The sequence below is a fragment of the Pseudorasbora parva genome, chromosome 21 (genome assembly GCF_024679245.1).
Source record: "Pseudorasbora parva isolate DD20220531a chromosome 21, ASM2467924v1, whole genome shotgun sequence".
Lineage (NCBI taxonomy): Eukaryota > Metazoa > Chordata > Actinopteri > Cypriniformes > Gobionidae > Pseudorasbora > Pseudorasbora parva.
This window is the reverse complement of record NC_090192.1, coordinates 11,578,485-11,606,108: the sequence shown is the minus strand read 5'-3', so window position 1 is coordinate 11,606,108 and position 27,624 is coordinate 11,578,485. Positions and strand designations below refer to the sequence as shown.

Genomic DNA, 27,624 nt, shown 5'->3' with positions numbered 1-27,624 from the left:
CACACACACACACACACACACACACACACACACACACACACACACACACACACACACACACACACACATATATATAGATTGGTATGAAAGCTGATTGGTTGTTGGAGTGGTAATAACATTGATTCATGATGCACATGTGTCTCTGCCTCCCTCCTCTCTCTCTCTCTCTCTCTCTCTCTCTCTCTCTCTCTCTCTCTCTCTCTCTCTCTCTCTCTCTCTCTCTCAGCCTCCTTCATTTCATCACTGTCCTTGGGTGTGTATAGCAGTGTCTGACATTCTGTTGCTGTTGGGCTCGTTCTCTGTATGTGTGTGTGTGTGTGTGTGTCAGAGATTGTGTCTGAGTGTTTGTATGTGCGCACATGCAGAGTGGCCCAATGACGTTGTAAATTTGTGCTCATCCAGGAACAGAAGTCCTCCAGCAGCATCCCGTGAGCAGAGCAGAGGAGCAGTATGACAGCCCATCCCAGCAGCTGAGCTTTGCTGTGGGATACGCAACTATACATAGAGGTGAGTCTGTTTATCCATCTTTCTCTTCCACCCTGTCCCCCTTCCATCCATGTGTCATAATGAAATATTCATGATTTACAGCCTCTGTTTGTCCTGCTTCTCATCTGTAGCTCTTATAGCAGAGGTGAGCTAAATTAACGCTTCCTATAATGATTGTAAGTACTTCTTTCACACGTTTGTATCGATCAGGTTTTGTATTGCATACAAGGTTATACATCTCTACGTAGCCACTGAAATGTTGATGAGCATGTACCATTTTTTGTTGTTGTTTTTTAGCCCTGCAGTAAAAGTAAGCTTTTATTTGCTGATATATGCACACAGGTCAGATTCATCCCCTCCCATCTCCTTATCGATTTGTTTGCTATTGCCATTCCCTGCCTGTCAGCTACTTAGCAGCCCTACCCCCCCTAATTCTTATAGATGGGATAATGTGTGAGGGGGGCAGTTTTATGGCCATTAGCTTTATATCTCCATCACAGTGAGATGACTTGTGAAAGTGAGGCCCTTATAGTCATACAGACAGTCAGCCTACCCTGATTTCTTAACAAGAACCAAAAGTTAGATGTTTGAGATCAAATTGTAGTCCCATCTTGTTTATTTTGTATTCAGTAACTGTTTAGCCCTAGAAGAAGCCCTGGATAATGGATCATGCATTTGAACTTAACCACAGGGGAGGTGAACCTTTCAACCACCTTTTCCTAATCATAAACCCTCTCTGCTCGCTATCCCATGACGATTCAATCTGTAAAAATAAAATGGTAAATACCTGTTACTTTACTCTATACGGTTAAAAAACTGTAATATATCAGAAAAATAAAACTATCTATAGGCTACTGCTGTTATATATATATAGTTTTTGTAAGTGAAAAAGAACATGGCATATTATAATTTACAGTGAAAGCTGCAAATTTATATTCCCAGGTTTCTCTGCGTGACAGCTCACTTTTGATGGTTTTTCATTGATATTTAACAGTTTTTTTTCTCCTTCTTATCATTCATGTACATTAGGGGTTTATCTTACATCTTATGTTTTCAACTGAATGTTTATTGCATTATTTTAGTGTCACGCGTGTTACCATAATGGTGTTGTATATTTGTGTGTGCGCACTGGTGTGCACTCTCTATATTAGTATCTACTTCAACTTCTGGAAAAGCTACTTATGATAAACATAATTAATCAAGTGACCATATGTTTTTTTTAAGTGGTTGTCAATATAAGTAAAAACCAAATAAGTAATTTGATCTACATTTCAACCTAATTATTATTATTATTATTTTTTTTTTAATTATTTTTAGAATGAATTTATTTTACTTACAAATATAGATGTATGTATGTATGTAATTTGGTATATTTTATATATGAATATGCTTTGTTTTACTGTGGATTTATGTTACAAACAATTATGTATGTAAGTATGGATGTATGGATGGATGGATGTATGGATGGATGGATGTATGGATGGATGGATGTATGTATGGATGGATGGATGGATGGGTGGATAGATAGATAGATAGAAGCCCTTATTACTTTCACAATAATATAATATTAAAGATTAACAACAGAGCCCAAACTATTAGCCTAAATTCAGTAGAATATAATGAATATATAGGCAAATGCATATATTTAGTGAAAGAGTGAACTAACAGCTGTGAACACTAATTTACTTCTGAAGTAGGCCTAAGTTTAGAAGCTGTTTTGTTGCCTTTCCTTGGTAAAAAAAAAAAAAAAAAAACACAGATTGAGCAATTACATGACATACATACATTTGAGTGATTTGTAATGTATCCTCAACATAGCTTCAGATGTTCAGTCATGTTTATTGTTTAGGAAAAGATGATCACGTTCACTCATGCTCCCCACCACTGCTGGAACTGACGCGCCTACAGTGATCTGTATCACGTCACATTAAAGAGCATTAAAACGGCCTTATCGTTTGAATTTCGTGATAAAATGGACTAAAGATATAATAATATGTTCATATGGGAACTCGGATTTAAGTGTGTTCCATGTTTAAAACAAGCCAACTTTTAAAGAATGCTTTCGGAATCGTTCCATAGATATTATTTAGTATACACTCTAAAAAATGCTGGGTTGTTTTAACCCAATGTTGGGTCAAATATGTACTAACCCAGCGATTGGGTTGTTTTAATCCCACGGTTGGGTTAAATATTTGCTTAAAACAACCCAATCGCTGGGTTAGTCCATATTTGACCCAACATTGGGTTGTTTTTTACTCAGAATTTTTTAGAGTGTAGAATGTTATGGCAGGGGCGCTGACCGTTCTAAAGGTGCTGGGCAGCAGATGGCACGGCGGCCTGTTGCCTGGACACTGCGTATGTGGTAGCCAAATCTAACCTGGCCAACTGGTCAGTTCTGTGTGTGTGCCCCTGATTTGAACAATTTATATAAAACATGTAGGATACACAAACAAGAATGAAACGAGCCATAGTTCACCAAAAATGGACATTCTGTCATCATTCACTCACCCTCATGTCGTTCCTAACCATTATGACATTTTTTCTTATGCTGAACTTGTTTTGTTTCTTTTGGTTACTAACATCATTATTTGGTTACTAACATTTCTCAAAATATATTATTTTGGTCCAAAGAAAGAAAACTCTTTTAAAAAGCACAGTGAACCCTGGCTTCCTCTAAAAGTCAATCAAAAATAAATATGACATTTAAAACATAGCTGTAAAGTTCAGAGATAGTCTATCATAAAGCATTTAGTAATTGGTAATTGCCATATTATATCTAGTTCTGTGCTTGAACAATTGTTTTCAATTAAAGGAACACTCCACCGTTTTTAGAAATAGGGCTTATTCAACTTCTTCCCTAAATTTAGATATGTGGGCAAATGCGTTTTTGTCTCAGTGCATGCATTGTTTTAGTTTGGTAGGGTCGCCGCTAGCTTAGCTTAGCATAATGAATGGAATCCTATGTTGGCAGCTAGCATGTCCCAAGTAAAAGTGATAAAAAATAAATAGAAAAAATACCACCTAATTAGCAGAGATATCACGGCTCTCATCCTCATGTCCTCCGGCTGTTGAGCGACCGCAATGTATTGCGTGATATCTCTGCGCCCAAGTAGCAGTGCTCTGCCTGTGCTTCCCCATAATTATAGTCCCATGTCAATATCTGCCTAGGAAATCACCTAGTCTTAATCTGCATCGCTATTTGTACTCATTGTGAATACGCAGACCACAAGAAGTAATTAGGTGGGTGTTTTTTTTTGGGATCACTTTTTCTCGGACATGCTAGCTGGCAACATATGATTCTATTCATTATGCTAAGCTAAGCTAGCGGCGACCCTGCCAAACTAAAACAATGCATGCACTGAGACAAAAACGCATTTTCCCACATATCTAAATGTAGGAAAGAAGTTAAATAAGCCCTATTTCTAAAAACGGTGGAGTGTTTCTTTAATTTCAGTTTAGTAGTTTGAGAAGTACATTTTAGGATCAACATTACCAAAACAAAAATTGATTAATGGTATCTGTGCTTTCCCACTTAAAATCTCCGTCCACCACCACTCTTTACGTGGTCAGGATAGAAATGTCCTCTTGTCCATGCAGTTCAATTTGAAAGTTTCTCTTTTTTTTTAGATTGAAGATGTCCTCCACTCCGCTGGCCGAGGCAGAAGAGGATGTGTTTGGTGAGTGACCTCTCCTGTCTGCCAAACCCTTCCCCCCTCCATTAATGTCCAGATCTTCATTTCCACACTCCCAATACACTGAGCGCATTACAGGAGAGAGCAGCTACAGCCTGGCCTCTAAAAGCACCAGGGGCTACGATTCTCTCTGTGGATGCACATTGGTTTGTTTTAGAGTTGTGAATATTTTATTAAACATTTTTGTGAATTTTTAGATGCCATCTACAGTATCATGGTCGAGGAATTAATGGGAGATGTAATGGGCACATTTTAAGAGGCTGGCTTCATGGGATTTTAGTGCAGGCTTTGAAGATGCAGCCTATGCTGAGTCAGTGTCTACGTCACCTCAGGAATTAGTGCTGAGATCTGGAAACAAGTTTGGAGAATGGAATGGAGTAGAAACGTTTGGCAGGGTTGTTCCAAAAAATATGAAATATTTATGTCCATGCCCCAACTCCCCCAGACCCAATAAGCAGTCTACAACATAGCATGCATTAGTGGCCACTTTTCCCGGAAGTATTTGTTAAAGGAAGTGTTAAAGTATGGAAACTGGTTTCTCATGGTTTCCCAGAAGACTTGCTGATTGGGGAAATTTTAAGTACCCGGGACAACATCATGGATAATGTAATTTTTCACCACAAATTCAGCTGCTAAACATGATTATTTTCGAAATAATGCCAACAGATGGCTTTTGCTAAGTACTCGATTAAGAACACGGTAACTCACAGTTGGTCTGTCATTAAAGGTTATCATATTCATAAGTATGTCATATTACTTGGATAAAGTTTAGTGCACCTGGTGTTTTTAATGTCTGCCCAATTTCCATTTTTGAAACTACTACTAGACCTTTAATTTGAACTTTATAAAAAAAATCAGTCAGTCATAAACACTCTCCTGGTCAAAACAAATTTCTCAGTTCATGGCCCCTTTAATTTTGTGTTGAGGTCTCCCACATAGGTTTACTTGCTTCCACGGCTCAGGTGCACTTAGGGCGTGTCCTGATCCACTTTTGCTAGTTTAACGGAAAAAACGGTCTGCGCATGGATGGTGCAAAAGGTTTTTAGCTAGTCTCTTAATGAGTTATGGGTGTGTTTTAGGCGTAATGTGCAACAAAACAATCAAAGTCTCACCTCCCATTCCTTTTAAAAGCCAGTTGCGCTTGCACCATGGAAGATGAACTAGCTCTGGAAAGAATTAAGAGACCACTGTAAAATTATCAGTTTCTCTGGTTTTACTATTTATAGGCATGTGTTTGGGTAAAATTAACATTTTTGTTTTATTCTATAAACTACTGACAACATTTTTCCCGAATTCCAAATAAAAATATTGTAATTTAGAGCATTTATTTGCCAAAAGCAACAAAATAACAAAAAATATGTGTTGTTAGACCTCGAATAATGGAAAGAAAATAAGTTCATAATCAATATTTGGTGGAATAACCCTGATTTTGAATCACAGCTTTCATGCGTCTTGGTATGCTCTCTATATTACTAGCACACTCTTTAAATAACACAAAAAATACTGCACTAATGACACAGTCGTTTTCATGGGCGAACAGACGGGTGCGAGTGCATTTGCCATTTAAACAACGTGGTGCTGGATGTGAAAATGATAACTGCGTTGGGCTGAAACTAACAAAAAACACTTGCATTGTGCCTGGTGTTGCATTGCTCCAGGTGTATGATAGGTCCCTATAATAATAATAATAATAATAATAATAATAATAATAATAATAATAATAATAATTCATTACATTTATATAGCGCTTTTCTAGACACCAAAAGCGCTTTACATATAGAAGGGGGGAATCTCCTCAGCCACATTGGTGATGTGCAGCATCCACCTGGATGATACGACGGCAGCCATATTGCGCCAGAACGCTCACCACACACCAGCTGATTGGTGGAGAGGAGACAGAGTGATGAAGCCAATCAGGATATGAGGATTTATAGGAGGCCATGATGGACAGAGGCCAATGGGCAAACTTGGCCAGGATGCCGGGGTTACACCCCTACTCTTTATCGAAGGACATCCTGGGATTTTTAACTACCACAGAGAGTCGGGACCTCGGTTTAACATCTCATCCGAAGGACAGACGGACTATAGACTCTCTAAACTCCCTTTCTTTCCATGAGCCTACTCTGCTCAAATTGCTCCAGTCTGTTGTGATTGGTCTACCACTTACAGCGTGTGTCGGAAACAAAATGCCAATATTACCATCTCTTAAAGGGTTAGTTTACCCCAAAATGAAAATGATGTCATTCATGGCTAACCCTAATGTCGTTCCACACCCATAAGACCTCAGTTCATCTTCAGAATACATTTTGGTCCAAAAATAACAAAAACTATGACTTTATTCAGCATTGTCTTCTCTTCTGGGTTTGTTTTCAATCCACGTTTGCGAATGCAGATTGAAACCAAAAACAGAAGAGAAGAAAATGCTGCATAAACTCAATAAACTCAATAAAACTTTTCAATGCTTCAAAAAATTCTTAAATAACCAATTGTCACATGGACTACTTTGATGATGTTTTTATTACCTTTCTGGAAAGGGACAGTATACCGTACATATCTTTTCAATGGAGGAACAGAAAGCTCTCAGACTACATATAAAATATCTTAAACTGTGTTCCGAAGATCAACAGAGGTTTTACGGGTGTGAAACAACATTAGGGTGAGTTATTAGTGACAATTTTCATTTTTGGGTAAATTAACCCTTTAATTTCAGCTTTAAAGGCTTCCTCAGCACTTGATACACAGTGATACAAACAGTAACCAACGATGGCATTGGTTTTTCCATATGAATTCCAGCATGATTTGCAGTGCTGAAAATAGCGTGCACAAAAAGGGTGAATATTGGCCGCAAAGAGGGTGTCACCGAGCACCCTTCTGAAACCTAAAACAACAAACGGGACATTGTACGCCAGGGGTTTTTAACTCTAGCCCTCAAGGTCCTGCAGTTTTGCTTCAACCCTAATAAAAAAATAAGGGTAAGCTAATGAAGGTCTTCAGGATTACTTTAAAGCTACAGGCAGGTGAGTTTGATCAAGGTTGGAGCTAAACTCTGCAGGAAAGTGGAGTAGTGTAAAGCTTTATTTAAAGCATTTTACCTCATAAAATATATTTTACCTCAAAGGCACGTCATTACCAAGTGTGCCGCACAAGTCCTGAAAAGGTGAAGCCAAAGCATTTAGATCGCCCCCTGGTGGCTAGCTGCAGTATAGGTGTTAAACCCATAGACTTTAAAAAAATATGGACGTAGTGTCCGTGACAATAGGATTCCGATAAGCCGTTCTGAAGTTTAAAGTAGTGGCGAGCTGGGCGTTGCCATCTTGTGAGCGAGTCATCGCGTGTCACTCCCGCATAACAGAAAATGGGCAAAAAGGCGGGATGTGCGCAGAGCAGAGGTGACGCAATGACTATAGACGGCAGATAAATGGCTATCCACTTGGAACCACGCCCTTAATTATGCAAAACTTTAAGGCTTTATATAATGTAAACGAATGAGTTATAAAAAAAAATCAGCCCCCTCACAGTTGTCATGAAGATCAAAATTAGCCTTATAAGCCAAAACCACCATTTGTACCAGGCTGTAAACATGTTTTTTTCTGCTGTAAAGTTGAGAATTTTAACATGGGGCTCAATAAGATTCTGCTCCCTTCTGGAGGCTGCCTTTAGTGGCCAGTTAAGGAATTACAGTTTACATTACTTCCGTTTTGGCTTCGAGAGAGATCGCAGGAGGTTGCCGCTTGGTTAAACCCCATCCTCTCCATGTAATCAAATGGTACGTGAGCCAAACTAAAAAATCCAATTATACTTCAGTTTTTTTTTTTTCCATAGATGGTTTGTCATTTTGGGTATAGTTCTTATCATGCATAGACTTATGTTCATGTGTTCGTTTTCCCAATAAGTTTGGATTTAGTTAGTTATTTGATGCTATAAGTAAAAATCTGGTGTAACAGCATGATTGACAGCTATGCTTGCGATAGAGTCTGCGGGAGCGGGAGTGTGTGCAGGACCTTGATGCCGCAGCTCCACCTCAGGATCTCTACTGCAGTGGTTTTCAAACCTGTCCTGGAGGACCCCCAGCCCTGCACATTTTATATGTCTCCCATATTTGGCACACCCACTTCAGGTCTTGCAGTCTCTACTAATGAGCTCATGAGTTGAATCAGGTGTGTTAGATGAAGGAGACATACAAAATGTACAGGGCTGGGGGTCCTCCAGAAACCACTGCTCTACTGCATAGACTAGGGCTCTGAACAATGTAATCGGCAACAACCCTTACTGGGATCTTTGTGCCTTCATTTTTCTATACAGTGGAAGGGATCGGAAACTGTCCATCTTTTTTACTGTCTAGGATTGTTGCTTAAAGGGTTAGTTCACCCAAAAAGGAAAATGCTCTCATGAATTACTTACCCTAATGTCGTTCGACACCCGTAAGACCTCCGTTCATCTTCGGAAGATATTTTTGTTGAAATCTGATGGTTCAGGCAGGCCTTCATTGACACCAATGTCTTTTCCTCTTTCAAGACCCATAAAAGGCACGAAAGACATCATTATAAAGCCCATCTCACTACAGTGACTCAACAATCATTTTATTAAGTGACGAGAATAGTTCTTGTGCGCAAAAAAATAAATAACGACTTATATAGTGATGGGCCGAATTCAATACAATGTTTCCAATGGTTATGAATCAGCGTATCAATTCATGATTCGAATCGCCAATGTCACGTGATTTCAGCAGTTTGACGGTTTGACACGCGATTTGAATCATAAATCGATACCATGATTCATAACCGTTCGAAACTTTGTTTTGGAATCAGACCATCACTATATAAGTCGTTATTTAGTTTTTTTTGCGCACAAAAACTGTTCTCGTCGCCTCATAAAATTATTGTAGAATTACTATAGTGAGATGGACTTTGTAACAACGTCTTTAGTGCCTTTTATGGGTCTTGATAGAGTAAATGACATTGGTGTCAATGAAGGCCGGTCTGAGCCATCGGATTTCAACAAAAATATCTTCATTTGTGTTCTGAAGATGAACGGAGGTCTTACAGGTGTCCAACGACATGAGGGTAAGTAATTCATGAGAGAATTTTCATTTTTGGGTGAACTAACCCTTTAAGTGGACAGTACCTATATAGTGTACATCAGAAGGCTAACTTTTGAAGGTGTACCACCCCAGTGACAGTGTTAATACACTTATGTTCTTGTACCATATTTTTCAGAGGCACGCAAACCTGTATATCCCACAATGCAATGCTCTTCACTTGACCTTGGTTTTATTTTCAAGATGATAACGGATGTAACTCGCCACTCATAATAAAAAATGTATTGTGATGAGGTCATGTCACAAACATAGCGCTGTCATGTGAAAACAAAATATTTATTATCATAATCTGTCCAATTTCAAAAATTTGTTGCACATAATACTTATTTTCTTTTTCTTTTTTTGTATAAAACATAAAGAATTCAAATACCGGTAAATGTGCAAAATCCTTGGTAAAATAAAAACTGCTGAATTTAACCCCAGTATATACATTTTTTATTTATTTATAAAATTATTAAATCACAGCAAATTTATATTTATGAATATAATTGTGTGAAGTTGTGCAGTTTGGTGAACTAACACATTCATTTTACTAAACACAAAATACTCTATTGATAAGATGAAATCTGTAGCGTTGTTAGTATTTTGCACATATCTACACACTGCCCATTGTCATTCTCTCACTTTCGTGTATTTGTCAGTGCGTGTTTGTTCCCGTTTCACTGACCCTCACACGCCCCCAGGGTGCACATGAGGAATGACCGCCCATCATTCATATAAGTAATCTAGGCTGTTGGCAGCTTAATAGCGCTTCAAGCCTGCTTTACGGTGTCACTGCATTTTATGGATTGTAACGTGAACACTAATATTTGCACAAGTGTGTATTGAGACCAGCTCAGCAGTCTTTTATCAAGATTTTCATCATATTTGCAATGTTAGTTTGTATGTATTTGTCTACATGTTTGCCTCCAAATACTCAATATCAAAAAAGTATTACATGCTGTATATGCTTTATACCATATCAGATCTTACGGAGGTGGTTCCTGAGACAGAAAGACTGGACAGCAGCCTGCAAAAAGCCAAAGCACAACTGTCAATCAAAACCAGGAGGCATCGCCCCTCCCGAACCCGCCTGAGAGACAGTGTGAGCTCAATAGATGGGGATGACAGCATTGATAGAATGGTGTGTATACACTGTAGATTTCATGCATCTGACTGAAGTAGTTCACCCAAAAATGCCAATTCTCTTATGTGTCATGTTATTCACTCACCCATGTCATTGCATTTGTTCACTGTATGATGTTCACGGCCATCATAATACAACTATTCTTTGAGGTAACACCAGTCCTGACTCAATTTATGCCACATCCACCTTGCTATTTTATTTTCTGTGAATATGCGAGACCTCTGATTCATTAGCTACTACAGGTAAATAACTAGAACAATTATTTAAAGGAACACTCCACCGTTTTTTTAGAAATAAGGCTTATTCAACTTCTTACATTTAGATATGTGAGCAAATATATTTTTGTCTCAGTGCATGCATTGTTTTAGTTTGGCGGGGTCGCCGCAAGCTTAGCATAATGAATGGAATCCTATGTTGCCAGCTAGCATTATGGGGAAGCACAGAGAAAGCACTGCTACTGGGGCGCAGAGATATCACGCAACACATTGGGATCGCTCAACAGCCGGAGGACGTGAGGATGAGAGTCGTGATATCTCTGCTTCGCCTTTGCTTCCCCATAATATAGTCCTGTAGGGCTGGAAAAACTAGCAGATGCTGAAAAGTCTAATTGAGGAACAAGGACTCTCTGAGAAAACAAAGGAAATTAACATCTGAACTGTCCCTCACACACCACTTGAGACGCAAGTCTCACCTCAGTATCAGCTAATCTACATCTTTCCCTGTTGACCCCCTCTCTCCCAATTCCTATGCTCTCTCATGCTGAGATCACTGAAAATACACCCAAAATCTCTCTATTATAATATCAATCCACACGATACAGTATTATATGTGTTTGATATCGTTTGAAATATCTCAGTGCGACTGGTACAAAGATTTCATCCCCACAGAAGCAGAAGTTAACCAAAAGATATTCAATGTTTTAAGAGTTTAGATATATCTCATTTTAGTATGGTGGGTGTGGCTTTCATCCATTTGGCCTTTGCATCAATACAAGTCTATAGGACTAGATTAATGCAAATTCCCATTGTGAACATATGTTTCCATTTGAAAGTGTTTTTGCATTTGGTATTTGAGTATTTAAAGGAATGTTTCAAAGATATCGGGGATTGACACTTTAAACAGGTCAGCCTGTAATGCTGGAAGTCTCAAGACAGCCAGCATTATGTAATTTTCAGAAGTCAGGTTTATATTTCATTCTTTACCTCAGAGTATTTGAGGTTATGTATGGATTAGGCTACCTTTGAATTGATTATGTAATTGGCATTATACATTTACCTTAATGTTAATCAATTGTTACACTTGATTGATTCTGACTTGCTCTGGGTTTATTCAGGTTACGAACGGGCATAATTTCAACAAAGGCTTAAGCGGAACAATTAAATGTATAGTTAAACTATTAAAAATAAATGACCAAATAACCAATTGGCATTCTAACCTAAATTCAAAATTATGATTAAATGGAGTCAAATATAGAGAAGTTGTAATAAAATCCCTTAATTAATCCCTTTATTAATCCCTTTATTAAATCCCTTTAGCGACCTTCACCCGCTGATCGTTAGCCTCCATTGGGACGATTTGGGCGGCCTTATAGTCCCATGTCAATATCTGCCTAGGAAATCACCTAGTCCTAATCTGCATCGCTATTTGTACTCGTTGTGAATATGCAGACCACAAGAAGTAATTAGGTGGCGTTTGTTTTTGTTTTTTTGATCACTTTTACTCAGAACATGCTAGCTGCCAACATAGGATTCCATTCATTATGCTAAGCTAAGCTAGCGGCGACCCTGCCAAACTAAAACAATGCATGCACTGAGACAAAAACGCATTTGCCTACATATCTAAATTTAGAAAAGAAGTTTAATAAGTCCTATTTCTAAAAATGTGGTGTTCCTTTAATTAAAAGTAATTATTAATTACTTTCCAATTTTCTTTCTAAATTAAAATGTGGATCAACACCGTAAACCCCAATAAGCTGGCAAAAAAAAAATATATTTGAAATTTGAAAAAAAATATTGTAATCATGCTTGCTCTGAATTTGAAATGTTTGAGTAAGCTAATTCATATATTTAACTTAAAAATATCATGTAATCTGAATTTTTAGTTGTGGAAACTTGACTAGCTTTAAAGCTACACTGTGTAACTTTTTTAATTTATTCTTAGCTAAAAACACTTAGTTCTTTCAAAAATATATGTGCACATTAATGTATATTTACTTCTTTCAAGTAATAAAGTATCCTCGTAAGTTTATAATATGCCATTGAAAACACATACGGGTGAGGGGTTCGAATGCCGGTCGCCATGTTGCCCCATCCATCTTATTCGATAAATGCCACCTTGCTAATTGGTTACACAATGCTTTGGTAACATTAGCATACACTGTAAAAAAAAAATTGTTGTTTTTTGTTGGTTTAACTCAAAAAAGTAAGTAACCTGGTTGCCTTAAAATTGTGAGTTTATTGAAATTAAAAATTTGAGTTGATACAATGAAGGAAATTTGTTTAATAAAAAGAAACTCAAAATATTTTTGTATCTGAACCACATAAAAAATTTGATAAATCATGAAAACAGCACTATTTGGCATGTTTCACTGTGTCATCAGAAATAAAACACACACAATTACCCAATATGGTTACACAATCTTTTAATAATATTTTAATAAAGGTTGTCGAATCCTAAACATTTTTCATTGTATTAACTCAAAATTTTAATTTCAATGAACTCAGAATTTTAAGGCAACCAGGTAACTTTTTTGCTAAATAATTTGTTACAGTGTAGTACTTGCTGAGTGAAGACAGCCATATAATGCATTTAACATATATCTGTTCTCAAACTAAGCTCATACTCGACTCGACACCATGATGGTAACCCTACAAAAACATAACATAAACTCTTCTAAACTAGCATAACAAAACAAAAAGGATAATAAACTCGACTAAATCTCCAAATATGACCCACATATATAGTATAAATCCCAGCCCAGTTTCAGTGAAATTTAAAGCTACACTGTGTAACTTTTTTAGTTTATTCTTAGCTAAAAACACGTAGTTCTTTCCAAAATATATGTGCTCATTAATTTATATTTACTTCTTTCAAGTAATAAAGTATTCTCATAAGTTTATAATATGCCATTGAAAACACATACGGGTGAGGGGTTCGAATGCTGGTCGCCATGTTGCCCCTCTATCTTGAAAGTACATTAGCCAAAGAGGGACATACCCATAAATTCAAGCTTCACTCTTCGCATTTTAACACTCGATGGCACTGTGTTGAATGTGAAGAGGGGGGTTGCCATGTTAATCTTGGACTAAATCGGCCATACCTTTTCACCGCTAGATGGGGGAAAATATCACACAGTGTAGCTTTAAGTTAGTCTAAATGAAAAGAAACAAGTTAATAAAACCAAACCAATGCAAACATTTAGGTTATTCAAATTTGTCAGTTTTGAGAACTCAAAAATAACTCAAAAAATAAAGTTCTAAATACTATATATATATAGTCTTCAATTGAAAATGTTCTAGTGATTGATCACATCTGAATTTTTCAGTTGGCCGAATTTAAATTCTGTGAATTGATTCAATTTAATTCATATAAATTCAATTCGGCCAACTGAAAAATTTAGATCAGTCACTTGAAAATGTTTAATTGGAGACCTGAATTTATTTTATAGTGTACAAGTGATTTTGTTTCAACTAATTTGCTGGCTCTACGCAAACCAATAAATTATTTTGAGTGTTAGGGTTTACAGTGCAGGTTTGAGGTCACATCATGTCAATGACCTCAAACATCATGGTCCGGTCTTGCATCATAACTGAATGTGACATGCCAGTTCAAAAATGTTGTGTGTGTCTTTGTGTGTATCTGCGGTTTAGAGTTATGGCGGCTCTGTGCAGACCTCCTCTTCTCCACTCCACCCTTCCTTTCGCTGCTCCTCCCCCTCCTCTGACCTGCTTATCTCCTTGCCTTCCTCACGGAGAGACCAATCCTTCACCTTTGACCCCTACAATGTGGTTGGCGAAAAAGAGGTACAAGATGAAAGACGGAGCTACAGGCACCTCCTGAACACCTCCTCTCAGGAGGATTTGCCCCTCACCCGTTCTAAATCCCCCTGCAGACCTTGTGTCCATTCAGAGACATCTTCCCCAGCCCATCTTTGCCAGACGGACCACCTAAAGTCACGAGAGAGCAGCCAACCCCTCCTACACTATGGAGAATACTCACAGAGCGAAGGTTTGAATTGCATTTATACATCTCATCTAATATGTAAACACTCACCGGCCACTTTATTAGGTGTACCTATTCAACTGCTCGTCAATGCAAATATCTAATCAGCCAATCACAAGGCAGCAACTTAATGCATTAAGGCATGTAGACATGGGCTGCGTCCGAAAACCTAGGCAGCTGACTCGTTTCCTCGCTGCCTTATCAGACAATGACTTGTAAGGCAGTGTTTTGTGCACGAAGGCACCTCACAAAACGAATTTCGGACAGACAAATAAGGCAGTGTAACAGTTTAATGATCCACAGCAAAATAGAGCGAGCTTTGTAGAGAACTAAACAAATATTTAATTACTATATTAGTAATTTCTCACTAGAAATGACATCAGAAGTGCAAAATATTGGTAAAAACGTACATTTACACACAAACTGACCTGCAAACGCAACCTTCGGACGCCATCTTCCCCCCCCCCAGCTCAACTGTCATTGAATTGAAAGCACAGGATTGTGGGATATAAAAGGCAACGAAGGACACATAAATGCTGCCTTAAAAAATCGATCAGATGAAGGTATCTCAGGAGACAGGAAGTCTAATAAAGCATTCATTAGATTTGGACGTGGCTTGATGCCTTCAAATGTGTCCTCAGAAGGCAGCATTTCCCAGGTTTCGGATGCAGCCATGGTCAAAACGATCTGCTGAAGCTGAATGGGGAAAGAAAGATGATTTAAGTGACTTTGCAAGTGGCATTGTTGTTGGTGCCAGACGGGCTGGTCTGAGTATTTCAGAAACTGCTGATCTATTGCGGGCGGCAGTGGCTCAGTGGTTCATGTATATTGTCTACAAACCAGAAGGTTGGTGGTTCGATCCCCGGTTCCACCTGACCAAGTGTCGAAGTGTCCATGAGCAAGACACCTAACCCCAGCTGCTCCCGACGAGCTGGATGGCGCCTTACATGGCTGACACCGCCGTCGGTGTGTGAATGGGTGAATGTGAGGCAAAAAATGTAAAGCGCTTTGGATAAAAGCGCTATATAAATGCAGTCCATTTAAATGCAGTCCATATTGGGATTGTCATGCACAACCATCTCTAGGGTTTACAGAGAATGGTCAGAAAAAGAGCACATATCCAGTGAGCGAAAATGCCTTGCCAGAGGTCTGAGTAACAAGGGCTGCGTTTCCCAAAAGCATCCTAAGCCTAAAAAATAAATCCGGAAAATAACAGAAAATGTTCTGTCAATCTCGTGTTCATCTTATGGAGGATTGCTTCCTTCATATCTCAGAAGAGTCTTTAGTTTTATCATATTTATAAAATATAGATATGCTGTACCGATTCTTGAACACACACAAACACACACACATACACACACACACACACACACACACACACACACACACACACACACACACACACACACACACACACACACACACACACACACACAACAATACATCATGGTATTACCACTGGATAACTTTCAATTCACTATGCGGTGTGTTGTTTACATTATATGCACCTACGCGGACATCTGATGCAGTTTCACTCACCACCTGCGGTTTCGACTTATGACCGGGAACAAACAAACACACTTGCAGAATGGCATTGCTGCTCTGGAAAAATCAACCGCATCCACAAAATGACAGCGCTGCCGACAGCTTCTGTAACCCGAACGAAGCTCGTTGATGGGTGTGCTCTCGCTCTGGTTGATGTGCGCACACACTCATCCAGAAGAAGTGCCCATACAACGAAAATCCACACTTTATTCATTCAGGGCCATATTCAAAATGTTTTGTTCCAAAACTTGTTTGTCCTTAAGTGTATTTGGCACAGAAATACTCTGTCATATGCCTGATTCGTTTTTTTGTTGTTGTTGTTTTTTTGTTGTTGCAATGTTTAAAGGTGCACTATGCAACTTTCCATCCACTGGAGGCCGCCTATTCAAAACAAATGCGTAGTTTGATGATGCAAAGAGTGAGCGCAGCATCTTGGGAGATGTGGTCTTCACATCACAGCCGGTGGAAAATAGGACTCAGGCAGGAATCACGTTCATGCATGCGGTTATTAACGTTACTGTAGGACCGAGTGTTGTGGAGCTGATCACGGCCGCTGGAGCGATTGTTGAACAAATACCCGCCTCGCGAATACCGGGACTTTTATTATGATGGGACGGGACACAGTCGCCGGGCGCCTGCACTGAACCGCTCTTCCGGTTATGATTTTGAGGTAATGCAGCTCTGTTTATCATATTAAATACATTTAAGTGTGTTTAAAATGATGTTATGACGTTAGTCCGTGCGTTTACTTGTTCACACTGCTAAGAGTAAAGCGCTCCTGCCAAACAAAAGACGAAACCGAGGGTAGCGCAGATATGACGCAATTGACAGGCGACTCCATCAAACGCAATGCTGAAACGTCCCTGTCCTTAGTTAAAATAGCAATTTTCTCACAATTTACAAATAGTTGAAAACATCTGGGATATTGTAGGTACTCAACTGAACAAAATATATAACACCTGCCTAGTGGTTTTTGGATATTTTACTGCAAAAATACTACATAGTGCACCTTTAACTCTTTAACAGTGTAAATATGTCAGAAGGCATGAAATAGCATTTACTAAATACAGGTAAAACACCTGTAAAAAAATATATATATATGTTAAATTACGTTAAATTAATACAGTAGCCTACATTATCATGCCGTATTTTTACAGATTTTTTTTCAGTGTATAAACAATTGCATAGTTACAATGCATTTGGGAAACACAGCCCAGGCTGGTTCAAGCTGATAAAAAGGCAACATTTACTCAAATAACCTCTGAATGTATACAAAATGCAGAAATTTGAAGCAGATGGGTTACAGCTGCAGAAGAAACGCCGGTGCCCACACTCCTGTCAGCTAAGAACAGGAAACTAAGGTTACAATTCACACAGGCTCACTAAAATTAGACAATAGAAGATTACAAAAACGTCTGATGAGTCACTATTTCTGCTGCAACTCTCAGATGATAGGGTCAGAATTTTACATAAACAGCATGAAAACATGAATCCATCCTGCCTTGTATCAATGGTTCAGGCTGCTGCTGCTGTAATGGTGTGGGGGGTGTTTTCTTGGCACGATTTGGGCCATTTAGGACCAATTGAGCATTATTTAAACACCACAGCCTACCTGAGTATTGTTGCCAACCATTTCGATCCCTTTGTGAATTTCCATCTTCTGATAGCTACTTCCAGCAGGATTATGAGTCATGCGCCAGTACTGGATTCCGATGCTCAATCTGATGATCTGTTTTCAGATGACAGTCATGACACAGGCCCTGATGAACCAGATAGTCCAACGGTGCTGCTGGACAAGAAAACCAGGAGGCGTTTTCTCGATTTGGGGTTAGTTAAACTATATTTTTGACTTAAAAAAACAGTTGTAGATATAAGTAGATGTTAACATGTTTAGGTTTTATTCAATTTACAATCTAACCATAGTGTTTATCGTACCAGGAGATTGTTTTCTACATTTCTTTTGTAAAAAATATTGGCAGAGGTTAAAAGTTTTTTAAATGTTAAACAATCAGACACAGCTATAATTAGGCAATCTGTTGCTTTATTTCCACTAAGATCATACAGATGTCGTAGTATTGGCCAGAGTTGGGCTCTAAAGGTTATCTGCTTGTTTTTCTGTGGGGCAGGGTCACTTTACGTCGCACATATGGAAAGGTCAGGAAAGACAGATCCAACAGACTATCAGCAGGAAATCGGTATGTGTGTGTGTGAGTCTGTCCTGTGTTTACTCGGCTAAAGTCAGTCATCTGAGACCACCAGTATGTTTCCTTGCGAACCTGTATAGACGCAAGTGAGTGTTTTGTGTGTTTGTGTGCAGGGATTCAGAGAGAACAGAGAACCGGTCCTCTCGTTCATCCGGTCCACCGTTTGTGCCTTTCTCCTGGTTCAGTGAAAGATTAAGAGGCTCTGGCTCCCCCAAGAACGTCCAGTCTCCATCCAAACCTTTTACCCAGGTAACCTAACCTTAACTAGATTCCATATTTCCTTTTATTGTTGTATTTTGAGGAACAATAAAGTACCGCAGTGATTATATATTTTTGTTGGCCAACCCTCGATAAAACTCCAATATAATTTGTCCATTGGCTTTTGGATTATTGCAGAAAATAAGCTTTGTGACCACAAATGTTTATGATTCTTAAAGTTTTTGTTTATCATAATCTTCACAAAGCTAAAGGTAGACTGCAAAACAAACTACACTACACCGACAACTCTTTCGGGCTTTATTAAAAAATAAATAAATAATAATAATTAAAGCTGCGAGCAGCATTTATCGGGGTTCAAGCCATTTTGGTCTTAAAGCATTTAATGCCTTTTGCATGTAAGGTCTTTAAGCACTGAATGAATTAGAGAGAGATCAGGTGAAATGAAGTGATACACTGACAAAATGTGATTTTAAATGTTATAATAGTGACTTTATAAAGTCTAAATATGAATTATAGAACAATATTAATCAGTGGTATGACAAAATTACTATTTTAACCAGCAGGTGGCAGTAGAGGATGAGTTATTGGCTCACTTTCATTTTTAAAGTGTCTGTTTGTGGTTTCAAAGTACATTTTCCATGTTAAAGGAAATTCCATGTTATAGTTCACCCAAAAATAAAACTTATGTCATTAATGACTCACCCTAATGTTGTTCCACACCCGTAAGACCTCCGTTCATCTTCAGAACACAGTTTAAGATATTTTATATTTTAGTCCCAGAGCATATGCAGTCAATGCCCACTTTACTGTCCATGTCCAGAAAGCCAATAAAAACATCATCAAAGTAGTCCATATGTGACATCAGTTGGTTGATTAGAATCTCTTGAAGCATCGAAAATACATTTTGGTCCAAAAATATCAAAAATTACGACTTTATTCAGCAGTCTTCTCTTCCGTGTTCCTCAAAAAATATTCAAACCGATCAATGATTCGGATCGCCAATGTCACGTGATTTCAGCAGTTTGGCAGTTCAACATGTGATCCGAACTGCTGAAATCACGTGACATTGGCGATTCGAATCATAGATCGGTTCACTGATTCATGAACCGTTTGAAACTTTTTTGAGGAACACAGAAGAGAAGACAGTGTTGAATAAAGTCATAGTTTGAATATTTTTGGACCAAAATGTATTTTCGATGCTTCAAGAGAATCTTATCAACCATATGGACTACTTTGATGATGTTTTTATTAGCTTTATGGACATGGACAGTAAAGTGGGCATATACTGCATATGCTCTGGGATTAAAATATAAAATATCTTAAACTGTGTTCTGAAGATGAACGGAGGTCTTACGGGTGAGGAACGACATTAGGGTGAGTCATTAATGACATAAATTTCATTTTTGGGTGAACTAACATTTTAAGTCTATTAAACGCACACACACACACACACACACACACACACACACACACACACACACACACACACACACACACACACACACACACACACACACACTTTTTGTAGATACAGATATTTAATGAAAATGAATGAGAACATGATGTGCAGGTCTCATTTTAATTCAAATGTGTTATAATTGCAAAAACAATACAAAAATTTGATTTGTAATGTTACTATAATGATTTTTAAAAGTTTAAATGTGATTCTATGAGGAAAAAAACCCTTGAAGATAACAGTATGAAAGAATGAGCCAATGAGTGGTCTTTTAGTGCTATCTGGTGGTTTCAATTGGGAATTTCACAGAATATGCTGTTAAAATAATGTTTTACAGTTAATAATGTAGAACAGGTTTTTTAAATGTTATAGAGGTACCTTTTGACCGATCTCTTTGAAATTGTGCATGCTTGTTTAGTCATGTCACATGTACTTACCTCTTTTTCCATGAAAGTTTGAGTAAAAAAAATATTTTGTAAAATCAAAAACCCATTAAAAAACCCATTGACTTCAGGACGATTTTTCAGTTTTTAACTTCATATTATGAAGTTAATCATAGCATGTTACAGCACTATAAGCTCTCATTCCTCTTTCTTCAAGGGTTCCAGTACTGATGAGGACTTTGATTCTTCTGTGGGTTTACTGGAAGACGTCAGACCCTGCAAGACTGAGTCATCACAACCATATCAGACCCTACCCGAGCATTCAGATGGGGTGAGATAACTACAAATCACCCACTCACATGTCTAAATTTGTTCTGTCCAACTGGCTGGTTTGCGCCTTTAATAGAATAGTTCATCCAAATATACCAGTCCATTTTTAATGTTTTTGAAAGAAGACACCTGTGCTCGTTAAGGTTAAGGCTACAATTATTTGGCCATAAATACAGTAAAAACAGTAATATTGTAAAACGTTATTACAATTTAAAACAACTGTTTTCTACTTCAATATATTTTAAAATGTAATTTTAAAAATGTAACAGTGCAGATGAGTCGAATGCAAGGAAGAGGTGATATGGATATAATACCAGATGGATATAAAACCAGCCATATAGCTTTAGAAAACAGGCCAAAGGAGAAAAAACTGTTTCACACTACTAGAGCAAAAACAATACTGGACAATGGCTGCGTCCAAAAACTGAAAAACGGTGCCTTGCATTCCAAAATAGGAACACATCAAGGCACATCCGAATCCAATGTTAGCTTCACTTCCTGTCTTGTGAGATACCTTCATCTGATGGATATTTGAAGGCAGCCTAGATGTATCCTTAGCTGCCTTTGATATTCCACAATCCTGTGCTTTCAATTCTGTGACAGCTGAGTTAAAAAATAAAGATGCCGTGTGAAAGTTGTGGTTGGTGGTCAGTTTGTGTGTAAATGTGAATTTTTGACCTACATTTTTCACTTTTGATGTCATTTGTATTGAGAAATTACTATTGCAGTGATTAAAGGGTTACTTCAGCGATTAGCATATGGCTTTGTTTCAGTAGAAACCCTGGGTGTATAATCAAATGATTGAGCTTCCCCCCCTCATATCCCCCTGAGACGAGAGATTTATGCATTTTATTTTTGGAAAAATTCCTCCCATGACGCAAATATCATCAATTTTTGGAATGTTTGGCCAGAGGCTATAGAATACAGCCAGCAGCGGGAGCCATTTCCTCATGTTTTCAACCCGCACATGGGGATAGGAAATCACACTCACAGCACAGCTCGCAGCTGCAGGCATTCATTTAAATGGATGTTTTGTGTTTTGTGGAAGCAATGTAAGTGTTTTAAAGGTCCCGTTCTTCACGATTCCATCTTTCAAACTTTAGTTAGTGTGTAATGTTGCTGTTAGAGCATAAATAATACCTGTAAAATTATAAAGCTCAAAGTTCAATGCCAAGCGAGATATTTTATTTAACAGAAGTTCCCTTTCAAAGCCTACAGCGAACGGCCGGTTTGGACTACACCCCTGCACTTCCTGCAGGAATGACGTCACTAGAACCGTTTGTTGACTAACCCTCCGCCCACAAGAACACGCAAAATATGGGGTGTGGTCTTGTTGCTCTCCCACGTGGAGAAGAGCACACATTCAGCGCTTGCATCTCCCCGTTATGGTAAGAGGCGGGACCTTTGTGCGCTAAGCTGCTGTCCAATAGGCCAGGGCTGCCACACGGGAAGCGCTGGCCTATTTAGAACTCGTTACGTATTTCTGAAGGAGGGACTTCATAGAACAAGGAAATCATCAGGCCGTTTTTAGGACAGAGGAAACAGCGGTGTTCAGGAAAAGTAAATTGTGTGAAAAATACTGTGTTTTTTTACACGTGAAACATGAACTCATGTTATATTGCACACTGTAAACACAATCAAAGCTTCGAAAACACGTAAAGAACGGGAACTTTAACTTTTCAAATTAATTTCTATGAAAGTTAAGCTTCCAAAGGCATGAACTGAAAACACGCCAGACTGAACTCGCGTTGTGATTATATGCCGGGAGTGTGGTCGCAATTACCTCAGCTCTCATCACGAGAGCTCATTAGCTCATTTATGACATTAAATGTAATCTGACTCCTAATCTGAGTTAGTGCTGTGAGACTCACGCAGCAACTCGATCGTTATATTGAACAGACATGTTCAGTATTTAATTGTGTCTGTTCTCTAACTCAGTCACTGTAATCCAGTAGCGGTGGCTTTGGGAATGGCCTCACAGGGCAGTGAAGCATTCTGGGAATTTGTAGTCTTTCATCCCCATGAGACAAAAATACATTTTCTGTCTTTTCTCAGTCTAGAAGGCACCAAATTCAAAAATAATTTTACATTTCTACTACATTAATGACCCAGTTTAAATACAGATTCATTTTTCCAGCGCTGAAGTACCCCTTTAAATATTCGTTTAGTTTTCACCAGAGCTCTCTCTGTTTGGCTTTAGATCATTAAAATATATATCAACACACACCCATGCTCAATTTCTATTTATCCTAATCATTGTTAGGACATGTATTCTTATTTCACATAGCCCATTGTCTGTCCCTTATTTATTTTTATATTGATTAAAGGGGCGGGTGAAACACTCAGTTTCAGTCAATATCATGTCAATCTTGAGTACCTCTAGAGTAGTATTGCATCCTTCATATCTCCGAAAAGTCTTTAGATTTATTATATTTCTAAAAGAAATATGGGCTGTACCGAGTCTTTCCGGAAAAAAAACCAGCGTCTGGAGGCGTATCGTGTGGGCGGAGCTAAAGAATGACGATTGCGAACAAAGCGGACGTCCTCAAGCGTGGAGAAACCCTTGGTATCGATCTCAGCTAATAGATATGATTCGGATGCTGAAATAGAAACAGCAACAGCAGGACGTCCGTCTCTGTGGTATGTACTGTATTTAGTGGCCTGTCAACATTTGTCTTTACTCTCAGTTTATGAGGACATGATTCGGTTTATGGGCTATTGTATGCGACCAAACCTTAGTAGCAAGCAAAACGGTTTTGCACGTCAGACTAGTGTAACGTTATAACGTTACATAGAACAGCAATGAAGTCCGTTAGTGCATTTGAATGACGAAGCACGCGATCGTGTCGTTTACTGATGTTTACATACGCGACGATAAGCACAGCACAGACATTTGAAGCAGTTTTACTTACCGGCTGCTTCCAAAGCAGGACCGAACTTGTATAGCTGGGACGGCTCCGTCAAAAACACACTTCTTGGAGTGTGGAGATCCACTTTGCGATGCGACTGAAGCATTGCTGCGTTCAAATCGGTTCAAATGCAGCGCTGCCTTCCCGGAATGCTGTGCTGAAGCGTTGAAGTCGCTTAATGTCAAAGTGGAGGAATGAAGTGGAGCGCGGCGCGGACTATAACCGACATTAGTGTTCACGGACGACTGGATCTGCAGCTGAGAGCAGTGTTTACGGCAGTGCATTTCCTACCGGGAGAAGAGCCCGTACGGCCCATACAAGGACCTTCCGTTCTATTAACGTCAAGTAAACCCATACTCGAAAAAAACTCTCCGAAACTTGTGAGAAAACGGAAGGAGTATTTTTGACACAGAAATACTCCATCAAACGTCCAACATTAGTTTTTGAAACTTTGTCTATGTTTAGGATGGGAATCCAAGTCTTTAACAGTGTAAAAAGCTCAGTATGCATGAAACAGCATTTCACTTTAATATACATTGTTAGCTAACTGTGTGCTTATGTACTTTTCTGAAATACATAACTTGGACTCTGGTAACAAACCACTTTAAATTTTAATGTAGACACATGCATTTGCTGTGAAGCTGCTTTAAATGTGATTTGAACTGAATCAAAAAATCGATCAGATGAAGGTATCTCTGGAAGTAAAGCTAACATTGGATTGCCTTCCTACCTTGAATCCTTTGAAGGCAACTTTAAATTTTTGGATGCAATAAGGGAACTGAAATAAACAGCCAAGGCTGAGGCTGCATACTTCAAAGGACATGGACTTGGCCATGCCTTCGAAGGTCAGACCGTGCATTGTTATATGGGACAGCCTACAGAGGACTATTCTTGTCGCCTAGTAGCTCTGGCAGATGCTGTTGACAAGCATCAGTAATGTACATAAATGTACTGGACTTTGTATATTCAACTACCTAAAAACAAAACAGGGTTTAAAACCTGTCTAAATTTGTTCACCTTGGTGCATTTATGTAGCCTAGAAATCTAGATGCAAATCTAATCTGCTGCGAGTGTAGTCTAGAATCTCTCAATACATTTCTGAGCTGGAAAAAACAAACTCTGGTCAGGCTAATCACATTGTGTATAGAGTCGGTGTTAACATAATACCTGCAGAGTTGTGCGCTTCTTATAAACACAGAAGCTGGCAAACACCAGTCTTTCGAATCAACTTTGGCCGCAACTCTGGAAGACTTAGAGTTAAGCTTTTCTTTGATAAAAGAACAAAGAACGGAACTGAAATCATTCTTAAGAAGGAAAGATGTGTTCAGTGTTTTGCCGAAAGTTTAATCTATCAACTAGCTCGGCTTCACGTTGATCTGTTTGGTTGTAGCTCTATCCTATCGCGTGCAGAGGGAGTTTGAAAGACAACCGTTTATCCCACCTGTCGGATTGAGACCTGTCAATGGAGTTCCCAGACCAAACATCTTGATGTGGGTCTGGCTTGTCAGGGTAGCATTTATGTACATAATAAAGAGCATAAACTATATAAAATCGCATCTTGTTTAGAGTCAACATTTGAACCACTTTATAAATGCAGTATATATTTTTTGTTTTTTTCCATTTGTATCATTGGATACATTAAATTATTCGAGTACAAATTAAAACCCAAAACCCCCAAAAAAGTGTAATCCAGCAATTTCGCCCCAAAAAAGTTGTCACCGCCACACAATGAATTCCGGGGGAACCATAGGACGCGAAGGATCCTACGTTGTATCCTTTATTTACACGCAAATTGAAGGATGCTTGGTGATGCAATTGGCCTTCCAATGCAGCTTTCGAACAATGCAGTCTCTAAATTGGGACAACGCTAACATGTGACAAACATGTTTGTAAATCCTTCATTCTAATCATTCTAATATTTGGTGTGGTGCTCAAGAAAGATTTTTTTAATCATTATCAATGTTGAAAACAGTTGTGTTGCTTAATTTTTGGGGGGATACACTGTGATACACTTCTATTAGTTATTATAAATTGGAATACTTACTCACAATATTACTATTTTTACTGTGTTTTTGATCACATAAATGCAGCCTTGCAGAGCAAAGAGACTTTTCAAAAATGTTACAAAAAATGATTCTTGATTATTCCAAACTTTTTAATGGTAGTGCATAAAAGTTCGGCCTAAGAGTGCAGCTATTCAATACTAAAAAAAAGGTACAGAAAGGCTGCATAATATTTGAATATACAGGTAGAACATTAATATAGATTTTTCATTTCAGTCTTCTCTGATGCAAAGAGGAACATTTGGAGATTGATGGCGCTGGCACACTGCTATATACATACATCTGTCTTTCACTATGAAGGACAATCATATTATATTGAAGTGAAACAGATTCACACTAGCTTAATCATATTAAAGCTGGTTTGTGCTGCATATTCAATTTGTTCTCAGTAAATAAACTGCTGTGCAGTTAAATGGGTGGTTGATCATGATTTCACTTTTTTTTTACTTTAGTAAGAGTGTAATGTTGCTGTTTAAGCATAAACAACACCATCAAAGTTACAACACTTAACGTTAAAAACAATGGAAGATATTTTCTTTTAAAGAAATCACTTTTAAGGGCTACAACAAACGGCTGGTAGGGACTACAACAAACTTATAGAGGGTATGCCGACTGAGTGGCAAATCAGCCTGCTGCATGACTGTATTTAATAGGGGAAACTGGCTACCTTTACTGCAGTCATTCTTTAATCATTACGCCTGTAAAACATTTTTGCATAACATTAAAGTTATAGTTTGTTCTTTTTTTTCAGAATGACTGTGACAACAGTCGAGGCACAGATTTCAGTTTTAAAAAGAAGATGCTTTCTGCTGCTGGTAAAGATAGGACAGAGCGACAGAACACTGTTAATGGAAAACGGGACAGCGGGAAAAATGGACACAGTGAAGATGGACAAAAATTACTGACCACTTGATGGCATTTCTGAAAGACTGAATGCAACTATGCTGCAGGTGCCATTATTAATGTCAAACGTTGCTTTGGCTTTCACAATGTATTACCAGTTGATATAGTAATAAAGATAAGTTGCAAAATTGTCAATTTAGTTATTTTATTGAAAAAGTGATTCTGGAACAATGCAAGATGTCTAAAGGTGAAGTGTGACATTTCTATTGACCTTCATTTGAACTTTTGATGACACTATGGGGCACAGAAAAAGTTGTTTAATGTACAGTCATTGTTGTACATTTGTAACTTATTGTACAATAATAAGACATTCCCAACAAAAGTTAGTTCAAGAAGCGCTTGAATAGCAGCCAGCTTGATGACAGACTTACACTTGACAAAAATAAAGGATGAATATGACACCTGCCACCATCATAACTGTCATCATTACAAAGAAATATTTTAGTTCAAGGGTGTTCTGGGATCCTTTTATAAGATTTGATGATGACATGTGCTGCTGTGGAACTGTCATTGTCATTGTTGTGGAGAAATAGGTTCCCATGTACCCGTTTGGCATGTCTTTGTAACCTGTTTTTTTCGTACCCTAAAGGTGTTTAGAATTATTGATGTTGCCGAGGTCAACTATGTCCCAATGATTTTGTTTGGTGGCCATCTTGAAGTGATATAATCACAAGTGGCGAAAACTGATCCACATAACTTACAAAGAAAAATTAACTTTTTCTAATAAATCTGTCACCAGGAATCAATTGGAAAGGTCATTGACATGGTGCCAGCACTCTTTTTTTGGTGAAAAACAGGAAAATAACACATTTTAGGCTAGGCAATGTACATTTTGCTAAATTCTGTCACATGAAACTAATTTATTCTGTTATAAAAATGGCAAGGTTATTAAATTGATCACTATTAAATGGATCAATAATCATAGTCGTCCATCTCATCATCAATCTCCAACTCATTCTCTTCTTCATCAGTTCGATGAGAGATGGAGG

General features: G+C 38.3%; 1 protein-coding gene across 2 annotated transcripts; it reads left to right on the top strand.

The window, feature by feature from the left end:
- Positions 1 to 220: 220 nt before the first annotated feature.
- Positions 221 to 27,448, top strand: samd14 (sterile alpha motif domain containing 14). Of its 2 annotated transcripts, XM_067430251.1 has the most exons (10): positions 221 to 253; positions 403 to 507; positions 4,114 to 4,163; positions 10,242 to 10,399; positions 14,272 to 14,629; positions 17,908 to 17,995; positions 18,295 to 18,363; positions 18,486 to 18,621; positions 20,648 to 20,761; positions 26,484 to 27,448. In XM_067430251.1, the coding sequence occupies exons 3-10, from the start codon at positions 4,121 to 4,123 to the stop codon at positions 26,643 to 26,645; spliced, it is 1,128 nt and encodes a 375-aa protein (XP_067286352.1). In that variant the 5' UTR covers positions 221 to 253; positions 403 to 507; positions 4,114 to 4,120; the 3' UTR covers positions 26,646 to 27,448. The 2 variants fall into 2 exon arrangements, with proteins under 2 accessions (XP_067286352.1, XP_067286351.1); XM_067430250.1 differs by lacking the exon at positions 221 to 253 and having other exon boundaries at positions 260 to 507.
- Positions 27,449 to 27,624: the final 176 nt, after the last annotated feature.